Raw genomic sequence first — 16,145 nt, 5'->3', positions numbered from 1 at the left:
AAATTTAACTGGGCAATTTAATTTTTCACGAGAAAATGTTTGTACAAATTTCAGTGGATTTTCTGCATAAAGCGAAGCAAATTATTTAAAATTTTCAGAGGGATCCGCATTAACGTACTCTTGTAAAGAAATAAATTGCCCACTTAAATTTGGCAATAGCTGATGTGGCTTGGTCCGATCTGGTTTCTTCTGGACCAAGGAAAGAATTGGTAAACAAATAGAAAATTGAGAATCACTGTGATGACACATTTTATTCATTTTTACAAAAATAAATATGTAAATAAATAGAAAACAAAACATACAAAACAGTTTTGATGATGAAAATACATATAAAAAATTAGACTACAGAAACTAGAATATCATTGATTTTCGATATAAATAAGTTGATTTTCATGATGGTAATGCAAGATTTTTCAGGCTTAGACATGTACATTTTTCAATTCAGCTGAATCTAGCTCATTCATTTCTCTCTTTTGCTCTTTCTAAATGGATCTATAGTTGAGCAGAAGAAAAAAGTAGTATAAAAAAAGAAAATAGTTGTTAAATAATTACTTTATCTAGATTTTAAGCTAAAAGTCTGTATTACTTTTCATTTTTTTTACGCGGGAAATACTTAGGGAGAAAATTAGCCTACATAGTACAATGGACAAAAAAGAAAAACTAACTACTGTCTGAGAGATATGAAAAGTTTAGGATCAATTTAAAAAAACTGTAATCTCTTCTAATTGATACACAAAAATTATTGATGGTTAAGGTAAAGAAAGAACATTTATATCTTTCTTCTTTCCAGAACAATCTTGAATGTAGCGTTGATAAATTTTTGCTTTGACATCATTTTTACTAATTTTCCACAGAAAGGCGCAAAGATAATAGTTACGTATACGCCGTACATATATATAAGTATAATGCCTTGATTGCTGATTGCCCTAATGATAAGCTTGGCCAACAAATCTCTTGTATGTGTCAGAAATTTGTAATTTAGGTACGGATCCCTATATAAATTTTTGCGAGAAACATGATGGTGCCACTGGTTTTCTCTAATATCAACTCTAGAGCTCAAAAAAACTCTCTAAGTGGAGGCTGTAATGGAGGAGATATCCCACACTACCCTGAGGGTCCGCCTCTATATCAAGACAAACACTCTGAGCAAAGATAGGGAGCAAATACATTTGCAGGGTTGCCGCGTTTTCAGTTTTGGAGTTTCCAAACAAAGTGAGAACCATGTTAATGTATTTGTTCCCTATCTTCGCATGGAGAGTTTGTCTTGATTTGGAGGTGGACTCTCAGTGTAGAGTGAGATATTCCTCCATCACGACCTCAACTTGGAGAGCATTTTTTGAGTTTTGGAGTTGATTTCAGAGAAAACCAGGGGCACCGCAACTCGTTGCTTGCGAACTTTTATGTAAGAACAAATACTTAAATCACAAATCCCTCACGCATGCAAGAGCTCCGTTTCTGCCAATTGAAAAGGAATTTTAAGACAGAAAATTTGCTAGTTGAAAAAAAACCACTGAAGTGAAATATTAAACTAATCAGTTTTTACAGCCACACACGTTACTCTTTCGAAATACTTACAACCATCCAGTCAGTACTTCGCCGGTGACTGTTGATTTACCACCAGGTTTTGTGTGGATCATCGTTTTCTTCGGCGAGGGAGGCTTATCCTTATCATCTGGTTTTTTCGGAGCAGGGCCCGGCTTTTTATCATCTTTCTTTTCCTCTTTCTTCTCATCTTTCTTCTCGTCCTTCTTTTCTTCTTTCTTCTCGTCCTTCTTTTCGTCTGCTTTAGGCGTAGCAGCAGCAGCGGCAGGCTTCTTTTCCTCTGGTTTAGCAGGTGTGGGCTTCTTTTCTTCAGGTTTTGCCGGGGCTGCCTCTGTTTTTGCAGGTGATTTAGCTGCGGTGACCTCTACTTTCGGAGCCGGAGCCCCCGGGGCGGCGGGTTTTTTGTCCGATGGCCCAGCTTTTTGATCGACTGATACTTGCTTGAGAGAGGAAATCGATGTCTTGAGCATTTTGATTGGTTCTGGCGTTGGAGTGCGGCCAGCCTCTCTTGGATCTTCTTGGATCGGAGTTCGCGACCGGAAGTCTTTCTTGCCATCGTCGGGACCTGGAATGGCTCCAGGTGCGGGTGGTTTCTTGGTGCTTTTGGGTCTCGGCCGTGCGATGGAGCCACTTTGGGATGGTTTTGTTTCGTCCTTCGTTGTTACTGTAGCAGGCTCGAAAACATCGTCTTTGCCTTCTTCTTCATTTCCTTTATCGTCATATTCTTGCTTGATCTTGGAGATCTTGAATTTGGCATAGGCGATTCGAGCAGCAGGTGCATATTCTTGCAACTTGGGATTGTACTCAACCAGCTTCTCGGGATCCATATTTGCCATTGCTGATCCTTTAATGAGAAAATCATTTAATCAAATGAGAGAGAAGAATGAAAGCATGGTATAGGGTTGCCATAGAATTTAGAAAATGAATTGCCCTGAAAATTACCTGATTTTCTTGACACGTTTTGTTAAAATACCCTGACAACTGAAGTTATGCAAGATTGTTAAAAATATATAATTTGAAATAGTTTTCAGGAAAATTTGTTGTACAAAACGCCAAACTCATTTCAAAAAGCAATTAAAGGTGACATAGCAATTTTTCCCTGACATTATCATCATTTTTCCTGACATGTCCAGGTTTCCTTTGACTTTTTCCCGTTATGAAAACTCCCTGACATTTATTAAATTTATTACATTATACACAATATAAATTTCTGGCGAATTTTTCTCTTCTTTTTTCTATTTTAAAAAAATAACGAAGCTTACCTTGATGTTCGAGGATGTGCCGGCGCAAACTCTGGCGTGATTGCCGACGCTCCACAGCCTCGCTGGTGCTTCCAATAAGTTCGCGGCTGGATGCTTTCTTGGCGGCAATAGCGTTCCAGTCCTTTTTCTTAGCACTTGAGTCCTTACCAATTGCGCGAGCAATTTTGCTGAAGACATCTTTCGGCTCTTTCTCAGAAGATATAACATCACTAATTATACCCTCAACCAGGCCGATCTGGAAGTCCTTCAGCAAACGACGCTCCATCACACGACCTTTCTTGCCCACTGTAACAAATTAAGATAGGCCTTCATATGCTGTTTGAATCGTAAGTAATTTTACCTTGATACATAGCATATCATACTCAAATAAAAAAGGCTGAATGTTTTCTTTGTTTGAGTTTTGACTCAAGGCAGTGAAGAAAAATCCTTGAACTGCTGAAGGACGGGGTCCCCAGTGCTGGAATCAGCGAATGAGTGGCTAATTTTGCATACTGCTGCTAGGAGAACGCTGTAAGAGCTTCAGACGCTGCCGATTTTCTTCTGTTAAAATACGAATTTTTGAGGCAATCTGTAAATATTTTTTCTCCAATTTTTTATAGAATTCCATTTGCAATCCAATCTCATTTATCTGAAAATTTCAAGAGAAAAGATTCATGTCTCTCCTTGAAAATGATCACTTCATTGGAGGAAATTTGACCACTATCGAATGCTCATACGGCGGTAATCCTTAGCATGGCAGAATACGGAGCTAATGTTCTTGGCTTATTCGAGGAACATCTCATGTACCACTAGTTTCCCTGTGCTGATAGATGCTAATACGGATGAGCCTGTAATAGTAGCTCCCTATTGCAAAATGTAGTCCGGAATTGGAAAAATTTTTGGAATTTAATATGACGAATTTTGTTTTATATAATTGTTTAGACTTGATTTCTAGTTATACTTACAGCCTTTTTGCTTTTTTCAATTTATGCAAACATGTGACCAACAAAGCGAACTTTCTTTGATTGTGTACTGCACAGGGTCAATGCACAGGGTGACAATAGAGTGGGGCATGAGTACTTATGAATATTTTAAGAACGGTTAAAAATATTGAGAGAGAATTTGGATAAGCCTAACTGAGCGCAATTTTGCAAGACAATGTTATTTGATTGTAACCGCACAAATGTTGTTTGTCTTTTTTTATGCTTTTTTTCAATAAAATAGCATACAAAACTGAGATTTCCATTTGAAATACTCAAGATGTATTCTTGCCCTCTTCCTCTAGGAATATATTGCGTCTTCGTTATTACATTTATATTTAAAGTTTTTACTGATAAAGTATGCGCACTTACGAACTCCATTAATCAGGGTTATAACGGTTTGTTTTGATACATGGGCTTCCTTGGCTGTAATAATCAAATCTTTCGCATCCTAATTACTTAACTTACTTTCATTCATTTCTTCAATTTCAATAAATTCATTTTAACATTTAAGTGATGTTATTTAAGTATCCTGAATTAATTTCAGCAAACATTTATAGTCAAAGATAATATGAGAACCTCATACTCTTACCTGCTTGATCCTCTTTGTCCACGCTCGGTGTCTTCATTCCGTTTGTTCGGAGGATATCGATCAGTTCAAAACGAAGGGTTGAAATATCTTGTCGAATTTCCATAACATCATCTTCTGTGATGCCGAACTCATCTCTCTTCCTTTGCTCAGCCACAACATATCGCCTGACTAATAGTTTCATGACTGCTTCGTGACGCTCCATAGCTTTAGCTCGACTTTTGTTCTGAAAGATTAGGGTAAATATTATTCCACTGCTCGTAGTAGATACAAAGCTAATCGTTAAGAGAAAAAACCACAGTTAATATCTTCATTAATTGAAATATTTTGACTTTATTTGCAACACATTGTTAAATCTTCACTTTTTTTTTTTTTTTTTTTTTTTTTTTTTTTTTTAATAATGATTTTATTTATCAGATAACAACTTTGAAACAAGACCGACAGCAGTCTTGCTCGAAATTGGGTAAATCTTCACTTGTCAAACACAAAATTCCGCCTTTCCTTGGGATATCAGAAATCCTGCAGATAAGTAACAAAATTCTAAAAACGGTAGGAAGTCCTTAAATTCCCTCCTCTTCAGTAGTTCCTTCTCCTCTTTAGCAACATTTGAACTATGAACTTCCACCTTTTCAAAGTATTAACGTAAACGAAAAAGAAAGTATACTTCACTGGCTTTTGCCATGTTTTCATATCTCAACTCATTCAAATTTAAATACAGAATTACCGCAATGTTCCGATAAAAAAGTCAAAACTTTTTTTGATTGCCCCACATGACGGTAATAAACATATTTTTAATTTCCCCTTTTGTATTCTCAAGGTTTTGACCCACCTTCATCGAACCAGTGCTGATTTTCCCAGTTTTGATTCCCATCATTCTTTTCATAGATTTAACAGATGGTGATAGGTTGAATGGTGGAGGAACAGTGTCGCCATCCTCAAAGTAGCTGATCCATAGGTCACTTCGAGCAAATTTCCATTCAGTATCGGATCGTTCCTGAAAAATAGTTAAAAATAAAAACTCATGAATGTTTCATTTATTCTTTGAAGGAGGAAACATGAGCTGATAAGGAATACAACAGCGTTATCTGGATTACATGACTCACGTGACGCCACTTTCAGGGCTCTACTTTGATTGTGTGATTTGGGCATAACAAGTACGTAATAATTAATAAATATAAATAAACAAGATCAACATATTGGTTGACAAGCTTTTCAACATGCAATCTGCCATGAAGTTTTGGGTGCTAATGTACAAAATTTGTACCAAATTACTCTAGGTTGGTTCAATCATTATTGATTTGATGAAAGCTAAACTGCTAAGATGTGATATTCTAAGGAGGTTTATCATCAATTACCAAAAATTAATAATACTTGTTTGTGACATGCAAGCCTGCTTCTTTTTTTGCTATACAATGCAAGACGGAATATCTGGGGAATCTTACACGAATGACTCACCGAAGAGAAAAAGTTCCTTCGATACTTACCTCGACTTTATGATGATTGATAGGTAGCATAATGGCAATTCTATTGACAAACACGACAAAGTTTAAAATACTTGTGCCATATTACACAATATATGCGTTATATATCAATCATCATTCAACAAAGATGAGAGCCGCTCAATATTCCCTATCATTTTACCTTGCGACTGGGTTTGTGAGAAAGGGCCTCAGTCTCCGAGAGAAAATTTTCCTGAACTCTTTGCAAAAGCTGGAGCCATGTTTTTCTACAACCTAAAGATTTTTGTCTTGGAACTTCAGGACGTATATCTTCTTCCAATTTTTTGGCTTACAGCGTAAGTATTGCTCTAAAATTTCCATATTTTCTTCCTTTGAGATTTTGAAAAAGTTAAGAGAAGCTTTCTCTTGAAGATAAGATCCCTTTTCACAGGTGCGATCAACTATTTACATTACATGAATAAAAATATGAAATTTTACTATTGGACTTTTAATTCCTAATGGGAGCTAAATAATATTCTCAGGAGTCTTTTATACACTACAATACGGAACAATGAAATGATTAAAATGAGAAAAACTAAAATAGAATTTTACTTACCAATCATACTGTTGAAAGCGTTCTAAAGCCTACATCAAAGGTTGAAATAAACTCTATTTGCTGCTTAAAAATTCAAACTCACTACACAACACTAAAGGAAGAGCACATCATTCAAAATTTACACGTCAAGGATCAGCAAGGGAAAGATACCAGTGGCTACAGAAAAAAATACGGACACACAGAGGGAAGCCATATAAGGTGCTTGCTTGGCATAACAGGATTGAAACGGGAGCAGAGTTGTAAGCCTTCCTCATTTGATGAGGTGGCATTGATATCAAAATTCAATATGTTTGATTATAAGTTTACATGGGATTAAGATGTCGAATCAATGAGGTTTTCCTCACTGAAAAGTATTTGACAGCGATGTTTTTTTATGAGAGGTCTACCTCTCTTTCGATCCTCTCTCCTGAATTTTACGATTATTTTTTTTTTATTTTATGTATGAATTTTAAAGCGGACTCGTGAGAATTTAGATTCTTACTTTCCCTCTTTAGATCTTAAAAATTAAATTCTCTCACATAATAACATGTCACCGCAGACAGGCTACGCAGTTGCAAAAAGGGTATTTAGACAAGATTCTGATATTCTTTTGTGACAGAATGCGTACGCTTCTTGCCATCCAACAATTTTAAAAAAGCCTGTGTGAAATTTTGTTGCAATGCCCACTTGTTTTTTTCAACAGGAATCAAAAAATAATGGTGCACATACATGCTGGAGTACTATAAGTGCATCTACTTTTGATGTATGGATTTCTTTCTCGTCTGATTATATAAATAAACAAACTTTCAAAGTTTAAAATAGAGCTGAAATAGTGTTCAGCTAAATGTTTGGCATCAAAATTCTCACTAAAGTCCAATTATAATATTGTATTATTGATCTCATTTAAAATGCTAATCAAAAAAGTAGAAAATAATGAAATTCGACTTGATGAGTGAAAAAAATCAAACTAATGAGAGCGATCAGAACAGCAAAGGATACGAATAAAGAGATGCATAGCGTAAGCAAGTAGACAGAAACTAAAAAATGTGACTAACACCGAGTGTTTTCAGTGGCATGCCACTAAATTACCTTGGAATATACAAAAGAGCCTTACAAAGGGGTAGAGGAGAGGAAAAAATCAGCAAAACAAATGTTGTGCTGCATATGGTACCTAGATATGCTCTCTTAAGTAACAACACTACCGATTAAAATAAAAAAAGTGACCAAATGGATTTTGGATCCAACTTCTATCCAACGTTTTCTCAAGACTTCAAACACATGAAGCAGTAAACCTTAAAAATTGAATAAAATTTCTAAGAATGAAAAAATGAAGATGCAGAATGCAAGAAGGAAAAAGTTTACTTACAGAGATGATTTGGTAACTGTTGGACATCATGGCAATCAACATGTTGAGCAGGACAATGATATTGATAACGGAGTATGATCCGAAAAGCAGAAGAGCCCAAAACCGGGTGAAACTCTTAATACCAGTCAGATCAAACGATACGAGATCAACTAAACCGAAACTGGCCCAGAACAGAGACTGAGATGTTTCAAATAAACTGTAAGAAAAATCATAAAAATAAACATTATTGTTAGCTCTCTGACCCCCTAAATATTAATTTTTCGTCATAGATCAATCTACTGTTCTACTGGGCTGATTTTCATGATTTTTGCGGCAATCGACAGATCTTCAGATGAGCCCGCTTTATTTAAAGGGGATAGCGATCCTAAAATCGAAAATGAGATAGTATTATGAATTGAAGCGAGAAGTTATAAGAAGCAAAATGGCCTGTCCCAAATGAAAAATCCGCAAAATTGGCAGAGATATGAAAGATTGTAAGTCTGACTGGTGACGTCATGCACTCCTGGTGCGACTGCTGTTCACATGCACACAACTTGAAGTCTGGTGCGTTTGCTGTCTGGCGCTGCGGGGTTTTCTTAATAGTCACACCTAAGCAAAGAAAAAAGAGTCGGCCAAGAACGAGCAAGATCGGGGCGAACTAATAACTTGTCGCAAACACGCATAGGCCACTTGACACCAGAGACAGAATGCAGAGTGCAGACTGCACAATGCAAGGCTCATGACATCACGCACTCAGCTGTTTTTTTGCGATAGCAGCTCAACAAATGCTGATATTTGCAAACGACTTTCGGCATCGTTCATTGCACACTTTTCTTCATTGCTTTAGCTAAACTTGATTTTAAGGTTGCTGTCCCCTTCAAATTTTGGAAATATGCTTTAGGATACCTTTAATTTAAAAGACAAATAAAGTTCTCATTTAACCAATATAATTGCTTATTTCTTGTTACATTTAGTTCAAAAAATCTACCCGGTCTGTTTTCATTATTTTGGAAACTATCAGTAAGAGAGAGTACATAGATATGCCTGCTCTATTTTTTAGAATAACCCACCAAGAGCGCGAGTTAAGATTTTAATCAAATGGACAAAATATAATTTTTCAAAATCAAGTTTTTATGATGTCATCTTTTCAATGTAGTTGAACTTTTCTGTTTTATTTCAAATCCACACCCTCTCTATTCCTCGTCTATTGCCAACTATTCGAGATAAACAGGAACAAAATTAAAATTCTAGGAGTTGAATTGTTGATTTTGTAAAACTCACTTTGCAAAACGTCTCCATGTTGTACAGGCTTTATCTTGACCATCAAAATCAGCATAATCCTCGTTGAGATGATAACACTTTTTCCTCTCAAGATCAGCATAGTACCAAAGTAACTGATTCATACCTGAAAGATTTTTGTTAAATGATTAAAATTTGATGGAGAATTCAGTCATAAGAGAAACACTGGGTGCAAGAAGAGCACTTTTTGGTTGCACGGTTTCAGAATCTTCACCTAGGGCGGACTGACACTGAGAGAGTGACCAGAATTATCATCTTATCAGCACTTAAATCAGCCTACATCAGTTGTGTGAAGGGCACAAACCAAACCAAAATTACCAATAATATAGAACGGCCCTCCTGTATATTTCCCATTATTCCCACTTGCCTGTATGTCCCTGATCTTTACACGAGTAATTCATTAGCCATAAGGTCTCATCCACACGAGCACTGTTTGCAAGACTTGTTCCCAGAACTTGCTATGACTCAGCTATAATTTATTCCCCGAAACCCCAGTTTCTTGAACCGATTCGTCCAAAGGATTCGCAAACCGTCCTACTGCGGACAGGATCTAAGGAAAAATAATTTATACATTTCATTGAAATTTTACTGAACATCCTTCATGATTCTATTATGTTCTACACATCGAAAATATTCGGAGGAACCACTCATTAGATTCTTCTCTAAGATACAGACTAGCGATGGAGTAACTGATCATGGCAATGAAAAAGTGCTCTTACTGTATGTACCTAGCGCCTCCCTTGAGCATTTGCAAAAAAATATTGTAAACTTTTTGTAAAATATTCCCTAGTTGTCCAGGAGAAGGAGACTTCCGGTAAACAAAATAATTTTTCTTACTAAGACATTCTATTTAAGTTCTAATATATTTGTCTAGTAGATACTTAATTGAACATTCTGTCAAATGTAAGTCTTCCGATTCTAGGGTGTATTCATCTGTAAAGTCAAACACAGTCATTCAAATAAAAAATAAAAAAATTAAGAAAATGAATGACCAAGGAGCAAAGATCCTTTGGAGGACACACCTAAAATACCTTTTTCTGGATTTGAAACTGACATGGCTTTTAAAATGGAATTTAAAACCTACTTCCAATAAATGTAGAAAAACTGATTATAAACCCTTCTTCCTTGTTTTTCTTCTAGGTACACATCTTTTTCCTCCTTAAAATAAATGTTTGCACCTTCAAACAATATCTTAACATTTGTCACATAAAATTGATATTTATAGGAATGATATTAAATGGTGGTGTTGCAAACAGTGCTTAAAAACTTACCACAACCATAAGCGAAAAGGACCAATGTGTAGATGAAGAAAAATTTGATGATGTCGACAATCATTCGTCCCAACGAAATTTGCAATGGACCAAGATGAGGATTGATACTGAAGATATGAACCAATTTTAAGAAACTGCAAAAAATGAGACATTAAATGTAATTTCAGTAAAACAGCAGTGCTGAGTAAAGCTAATTAGCGAAGAGATGTGAAGTGTGCACAAAAAAGGGCAACAATATTGCCTCTTTTGAGTGACAAATTATTTCATTTGATAGGAAAAATGCAGTGATCTAGTATTACCAAAAACAATTTTTAACACTTCAAAAACATTTTCAAACGTAAAAAAAAGTACCCCGCTCTAAAAAAAAATTTGTGTTACCTGAAATATTGGTTCTACTGGATGTTACAATCACTAATAACTACCCTGGTAGAAGGCGCTGCGCTCCCGCTCACATTATCATGCATATACAAAGATGCTTATTGGATGACTCTCTGCTTTCACCATTGTATTTTACATAAAAAATCCTACCCACACAATAATTCTGATCTTTTTTTGGTAATGCCAGACTTGCGCTGAAGTTTCATGGGTCTTATGTGATTTATCCAAAATTAATGGATATTTAAGACGTTTCAGCCGTTCTAGGAAGATGAAATTACAATTTTAATAAAAAAAACCGCATTCTTACCTGAAGATCATACTGGCTGCAAACGCACCTTCTGATAGAAGATGAGGATCAAACATGTCCCACTTATCACGAGGATACCATGGATCGAGGCCACTTTTATGCTCTCTCTGAAAATTAAAGTGACTCATTCAGAATTTAATTAAAATATGTAAACTTTCGATTCCATTCATTTAGAATCAAAAAAGAAAAAGCTTCCACTGACAACAGCACCTTTTGGAGAATATTGGTGTACTCTAAGGCAAATTTTCAAACTTTCTGAGGCCATTAGCATTTTATAGCAGCTAAAATATTTTCCTTGACAAATTTCATTATTCTTGCGATGGCATTACAAGCAATTCAGGTCCTTCAAAAAACTTTAGGCTGGATCAATTAGGATTTTAAGAGCATAAGTTTGGAATGAAAATTTCAACTCCACAATGCAACACTCTTTTAATGAAAGTGTGCTTCATGGGTCGGAAGTGCCTATTTTTTTCTATTCATTTTCTTCGAGTACTGGGTGAATTGAGCTGCGGGTGATTTTTTCAGACTTCATCGAGTCAAAATATCGGAGAAAATCAATTTGAAGTCATCAAAATCTGGACCTAATTAATAAGATACTTATGGCAGTCAGTGATGATGAAAGCAGACGAGGAAGTCCGCATTTGCTGGTGGCTGAAGCCCAGCCCTGTGGCTGGGCTTTGCAATGTCTCATGTCTTTACATGACATGACCTTGCCATGTTGTCACAACTGTCAGCCTCTGGTAATCTGGTTGGTCAGATTTGAATTAACTTTTTCACTCTTTAAAAGTACTTTTTTGGACTTTTCAATGGAATGTTTTAGTTTTTTTATGAATCTTTTCATTGAAAACAAGTGTCAGACATTCTCTGAGAATGCTGTGCCACTGACTTATTAGTCAGAATATCATGCTGGACATCTGACATGTGCACTCTCCCATTGTTGTAAGGTTGGTGAAATTGTTGTGGAGCGACAGTTTGTTCTTATTGTCCCGCACCGTGGAACATTTTCCAAATGCATGATGGTAGATATTAGATTACCTAATGCACTGTTTTTTTATTTGTTGCTGAGGTTATTTATTCCTTACAAATTTGGAAAAAATCTTGAATTGGCTTACAAGAATTTTAAGAAAATAGAGAAAAGTATATTGTGACAAATAAAAAAAGTCAGCACACCTACTTGCACAATGATATACGCAGTTCCTCTGAGACAAATCCATATCATATAGAATACATTGGTGATGAAATCCACTATATTCCACAAATCTGAAACATAGTCCTCTAAGCCACCAGACCACAATGCTCTCATTTCACCCCAAATCAAACCTGAATAAAAATTGTAGAATGCATTAACAAGGAGTAAATTATAATGTAGGATCACTCCCAAGTTTTCAACCAAAGGGTGCTGGAAGCTGAAGCATTTAAAGTTATTTTGATTCTCATCTTTCCAGCTTCATTTGATAAAACCGCAGAATTTTGAAAATGAAACTCCCCAACATTTCCCTAATACATTTTATTAAAATTCCCTGACAATGCAAGATATGTCAGATGGTTAAAAAGACATAATTTGAAATCGTTTTTAGGCAAAATTTGTTGTTCAAAACGTCAAACCCATTATAAAAATAAAATAAAGGATTATACTTGACAATTTTTCCCTGACACTTTCTCCATTTTCCCTGACATTTCTCGGTTTTCCCAAAATTTCCTGACTGTGGCAAGTCTGTTAAATGGTGCTGAGTTTTACGTTACATGGTTTGGGAGGAACAAACTGTTTTCGCCAATCACCATTTTTTTTTAAGACGATCAAAATGAGAAAATTTACTTTGTAGATGACCCTTGTATCATATTTTTAGCCTTTTAGACCTTTGCTTTTTAGAACTACATAAACTCTGGGTTTAAAAACAGTTCTGAAGAGCTTTGCCTAAATTTACCTGCATTTGTGACTTTATTTTAATTTTCTGCCAAGTGCTTCAGCAGAAAATTCAAATGAAGTTATGAATGCGAATATAATCGAATTACGTACTTCCTATTATTTTCATGCTGCATGTTTCATAGCTTTTTTTTCATGCGACTTTGTTGTACACTTTTTACTCTGCATTTTAATTCCCCCTCTCATCTTCTTCGCCTAATTTCTTGTACCTACTTGTATAAATCCTCTCCTAAAGTACTGAAAAAGGTATCATGGTATGGCGCTTAAAGCGCATTTTTAAACGTAAGTTGATCTAGCGAACAAATGAAAGCAGACAATCAGCGTCCGGCTTAGAGTGCTGACTTTTGGGCTTTAGGTGCCTGGCATGCCTGATTTCTTTTAAGTAGATTCTAAGCTCTTACTTCCGTCGCTGACTTCTGCAACATATGTACTGCCCACACTAAGTGCCTTACCGTTAACCCTGAAATCCTCACACAAAACCGTAAAACCATTAATTTGCAATCAAACTTACTTATGATATACAAAATAATAAAGGATTCTATGAGACCAGGTATTGATCCTCTTTCCTTTCGAATCCACTCTTTCAGTATCTCTTTCATCCAGTCGGGTCCAAACCATTCGATTGCAAGAAATTCCGCTCTTTGTGATGCCAAGGCCAATAACACTGCAACAAAATCATGAGAGATGAAGTAGGGAATCAAGACTGAAAGGAGGAAATAGCTCCTTCAGGAGTTATTCTTTTCCAAAATTGAACTATTGAATGGACTAGTAAGTAGTAAAAATAAAATTAAAAGTAATGAATTATGCTGCAAAATTTTACTATTTATTTCATCCCTGAGGCCTTACGGACTTGCGCCATCATCAGAGGGAACACATCAGAGTTAAGTATGTACACACAAAGTTAATTACTACAATTATCTACAGCAATCAAAGCAAACCAACTACAAAGGTACAAACACAAAAAAGCAAAAAGCCAAGCGAAATACATGATTACATCTTCAAGTTTATAGCTAATTATTTTGTATTTTATTATTTGTATGAACTTGAAGATGTAATCATGTAGTTTGCTTGGATTTTTGCTTTTTAGTGTTTGTACCTTTGTAGTTGGTGTGCTTGGATTGCTGTGGATAGTTGTAGTAATTAACTTTGTGTACACATACGTAACTCCGATGTGTTCCCTCTGATGATGGCACAAGTCCGGAAGGCCTCAGGGATGAAATGAATAATAATAAATTCACAGCATTATGATCAGAAATTCAATTATTTTCATTACTTTTAATTTTAATTTTAATTTTATTTTTATTTTCATATTTGCTGCTTCTTCAAGCATGTTTAAATAGTAAGTAGTAGGTGAAGGCCGCATCTACATCAAAAGAAAAATGCTTTGCAACTATCTCTTGTGGAGTTGATGAAGACAATTTTTTCACGATCTCCGTTGTGAAAAGTTTCTATCTTCTCTATGAGAAAGAAAACAAGTAGGGGGAAAATATATGGCTGAAAGGTGTGCCTGACCCTAAAAGCTAGTTTCCTGCAATGTTCAAATTTTTCCAAGTTTCCTGTTTTCAAAATGAATGATCCATAAATTTTTAGAACAGTCATGTGCATCTTAGCCATTAGAGTTGTTGAAAATAGTAAAAGTAAATTCTAAAAGTGTAACAAATGAAAAAAGTATGAATACAAAAATATATTTGGGTTCATCTTAGGATGACAACGTCAATGCTCAGGCGATGGCAATTGCCCGAAAATGAAAAATGCCCTTACTCAGGAAGAAAGCGTAGGAGGTTGAATTACAGATGAACTTTACAAAGGGTTTTTTCATGAACTGGCCCATCTCCGATTCAGGCGCTGTCAAATACACGGTTGCGTAGACAGGAAACATTGCACCTAACTTTCCACACTCAAAAGCTTGACCAATCATCCCTTTTCGTCGAAATCCGGGGAGACCATCATACCAAATAGCTGCCAGCAGCTGTTGTACATTTGGATGAGCAACAAACTAAAAGCAAACAGTTTTAATTAGGTACACAAATTAATACACAAAGTAAATGAAGTACACGAAAAATGTGAAGGACAACAGCCCGCGAACTGGCTGAGAAAGCCGGAGTAACACACATAAAGCAAGGTCCCAGGCTCCAGAGGTTGTTCAGTAAGAAAATACAGATACTAAATGCCAGGAACTTATTGGTATCATGTAAGAATGTGTCAGTGAGCAAGTTCTTAATCATTCATTATATAATTTGTTATTAATCAATTTCCATTGTTAATGTTTCCTTTCTCCGATCAAGTGTGTCCAAGACACACAAGTTTAGCACATTTAGTTCTTCTCACTTGCAGCAAATTTGGTTACACATGGAAGAGCCGATTTGCGTCGGAGACATAAGATGGGTGGGTTAATTGAATCGGTTTCTGTTAGTCGGGCGTAAGTCCAAAAACTCATGAGCTAATGTCCTGCGTGATCAACGAAAACCTGTGCTCATGGATTTTTGGACTTTCACTCGTCTGATAGAAACCAATTTAATTGATGTTACTTAACTTTTTTGCAACCCATACCTACCAGTTTAGAAATGCCACATTCCCTTGTCTAAATCTCAGCTAATCACTCTACTATTTTAATTCTGCTAACTAATATTTCCATTGTTTCAAGCAAACATAAGTTTTCAAAACCAATCTAAGACCTGAAATAGAAAAATTCTTTTTTTTCAGCTCTCGACCTCAAATTCCAAGCAATAGGTTCAAGATACTTTCATCTTAATGAATATACGAGAGAAACAAGACATCTACAGGAGGGCATTTATTTGCTGTAGTTGATGAAGATTCAACTTCCATTAAAAAGCAAAATCGACTAATTTGAGGCTAAAATCCTAGACTCCTATTTCATAGGCTATTTTCACTCCTAGACTGCAACAGAGGATCTGCCATCTAGATTATACCATTTACGTTACATGTAAAAGTGACGTCAGACGATCTTCTGTCTTAGTCTAGAAGTGCGTAAACTCATTTGGCTTGAACTCTTAGTGAGATAATTTTTTGCAAGAAGAAATGAAAACGGAGGGGCTTGGAGGACGAGGCGCATAAGTGCAGCTTTTGAAAAAATTGGGATATTAATGGTTCAACGTAAAACTCTTGATGCATGTTGTGTGAAAAAATCGCTCCCAAATTCCAATTTTTAAGCATCAAAAAGTCAGCTTCAACTTTTTTTCTGCCGTAAGGATCCACATAATTTCGAAACCTCGAA

General features: G+C 35.9%; 1 protein-coding gene across 2 annotated transcripts in view; it reads right to left on the bottom strand.

The window, feature by feature from the left end:
- trp (transient receptor potential) overlaps positions 1-16,145 on the bottom strand; it is a 61,262-nt gene that overhangs the window by 26,829 nt on the left and 18,288 nt on the right. The window contains exons 8-18 of one of the 2 annotated variants that reach the window (XM_019044380.2): positions 14,672-14,906; positions 13,422-13,574; positions 12,161-12,306; positions 10,987-11,093; positions 10,302-10,435; positions 9,013-9,136; positions 7,753-7,948; positions 5,182-5,346; positions 4,356-4,578; positions 2,805-3,089; positions 233-2,386 (exon numbers count right to left, since the gene is read on the bottom strand). In XM_019044380.2, coding sequence (XP_018899925.2) covers positions 1,572-2,386; positions 2,805-3,089; positions 4,356-4,578; positions 5,182-5,346; positions 7,753-7,948; positions 9,013-9,136; positions 10,302-10,435; positions 10,987-11,093; positions 12,161-12,306; positions 13,422-13,574; positions 14,672-14,906 — 2,583 coding nt within the window. In that variant the 3' untranslated portion in view covers positions 233-1,571. Of the gene's footprint in view, positions 1-232; positions 2,387-2,804; positions 3,090-4,355; positions 4,579-5,181; positions 5,347-7,752; positions 7,949-9,012; positions 9,137-10,301; positions 10,436-10,986; positions 11,094-12,160; positions 12,307-13,421; positions 13,575-14,671; positions 14,907-16,145 lie in introns of those variants that run through there. The other variant, XM_072297709.1, reaches the window with a different exon arrangement.

The sequence above is a fragment of the Bemisia tabaci genome, chromosome 3 (assembly GCF_918797505.1).
Source record: "Bemisia tabaci chromosome 3, PGI_BMITA_v3".
NCBI lineage: Eukaryota > Metazoa > Arthropoda > Insecta > Hemiptera > Aleyrodidae > Bemisia > Bemisia tabaci.
Note: the sequence above shows the minus strand (reverse complement) of the source record. Positions and strands in the feature narration are given on the sequence as shown.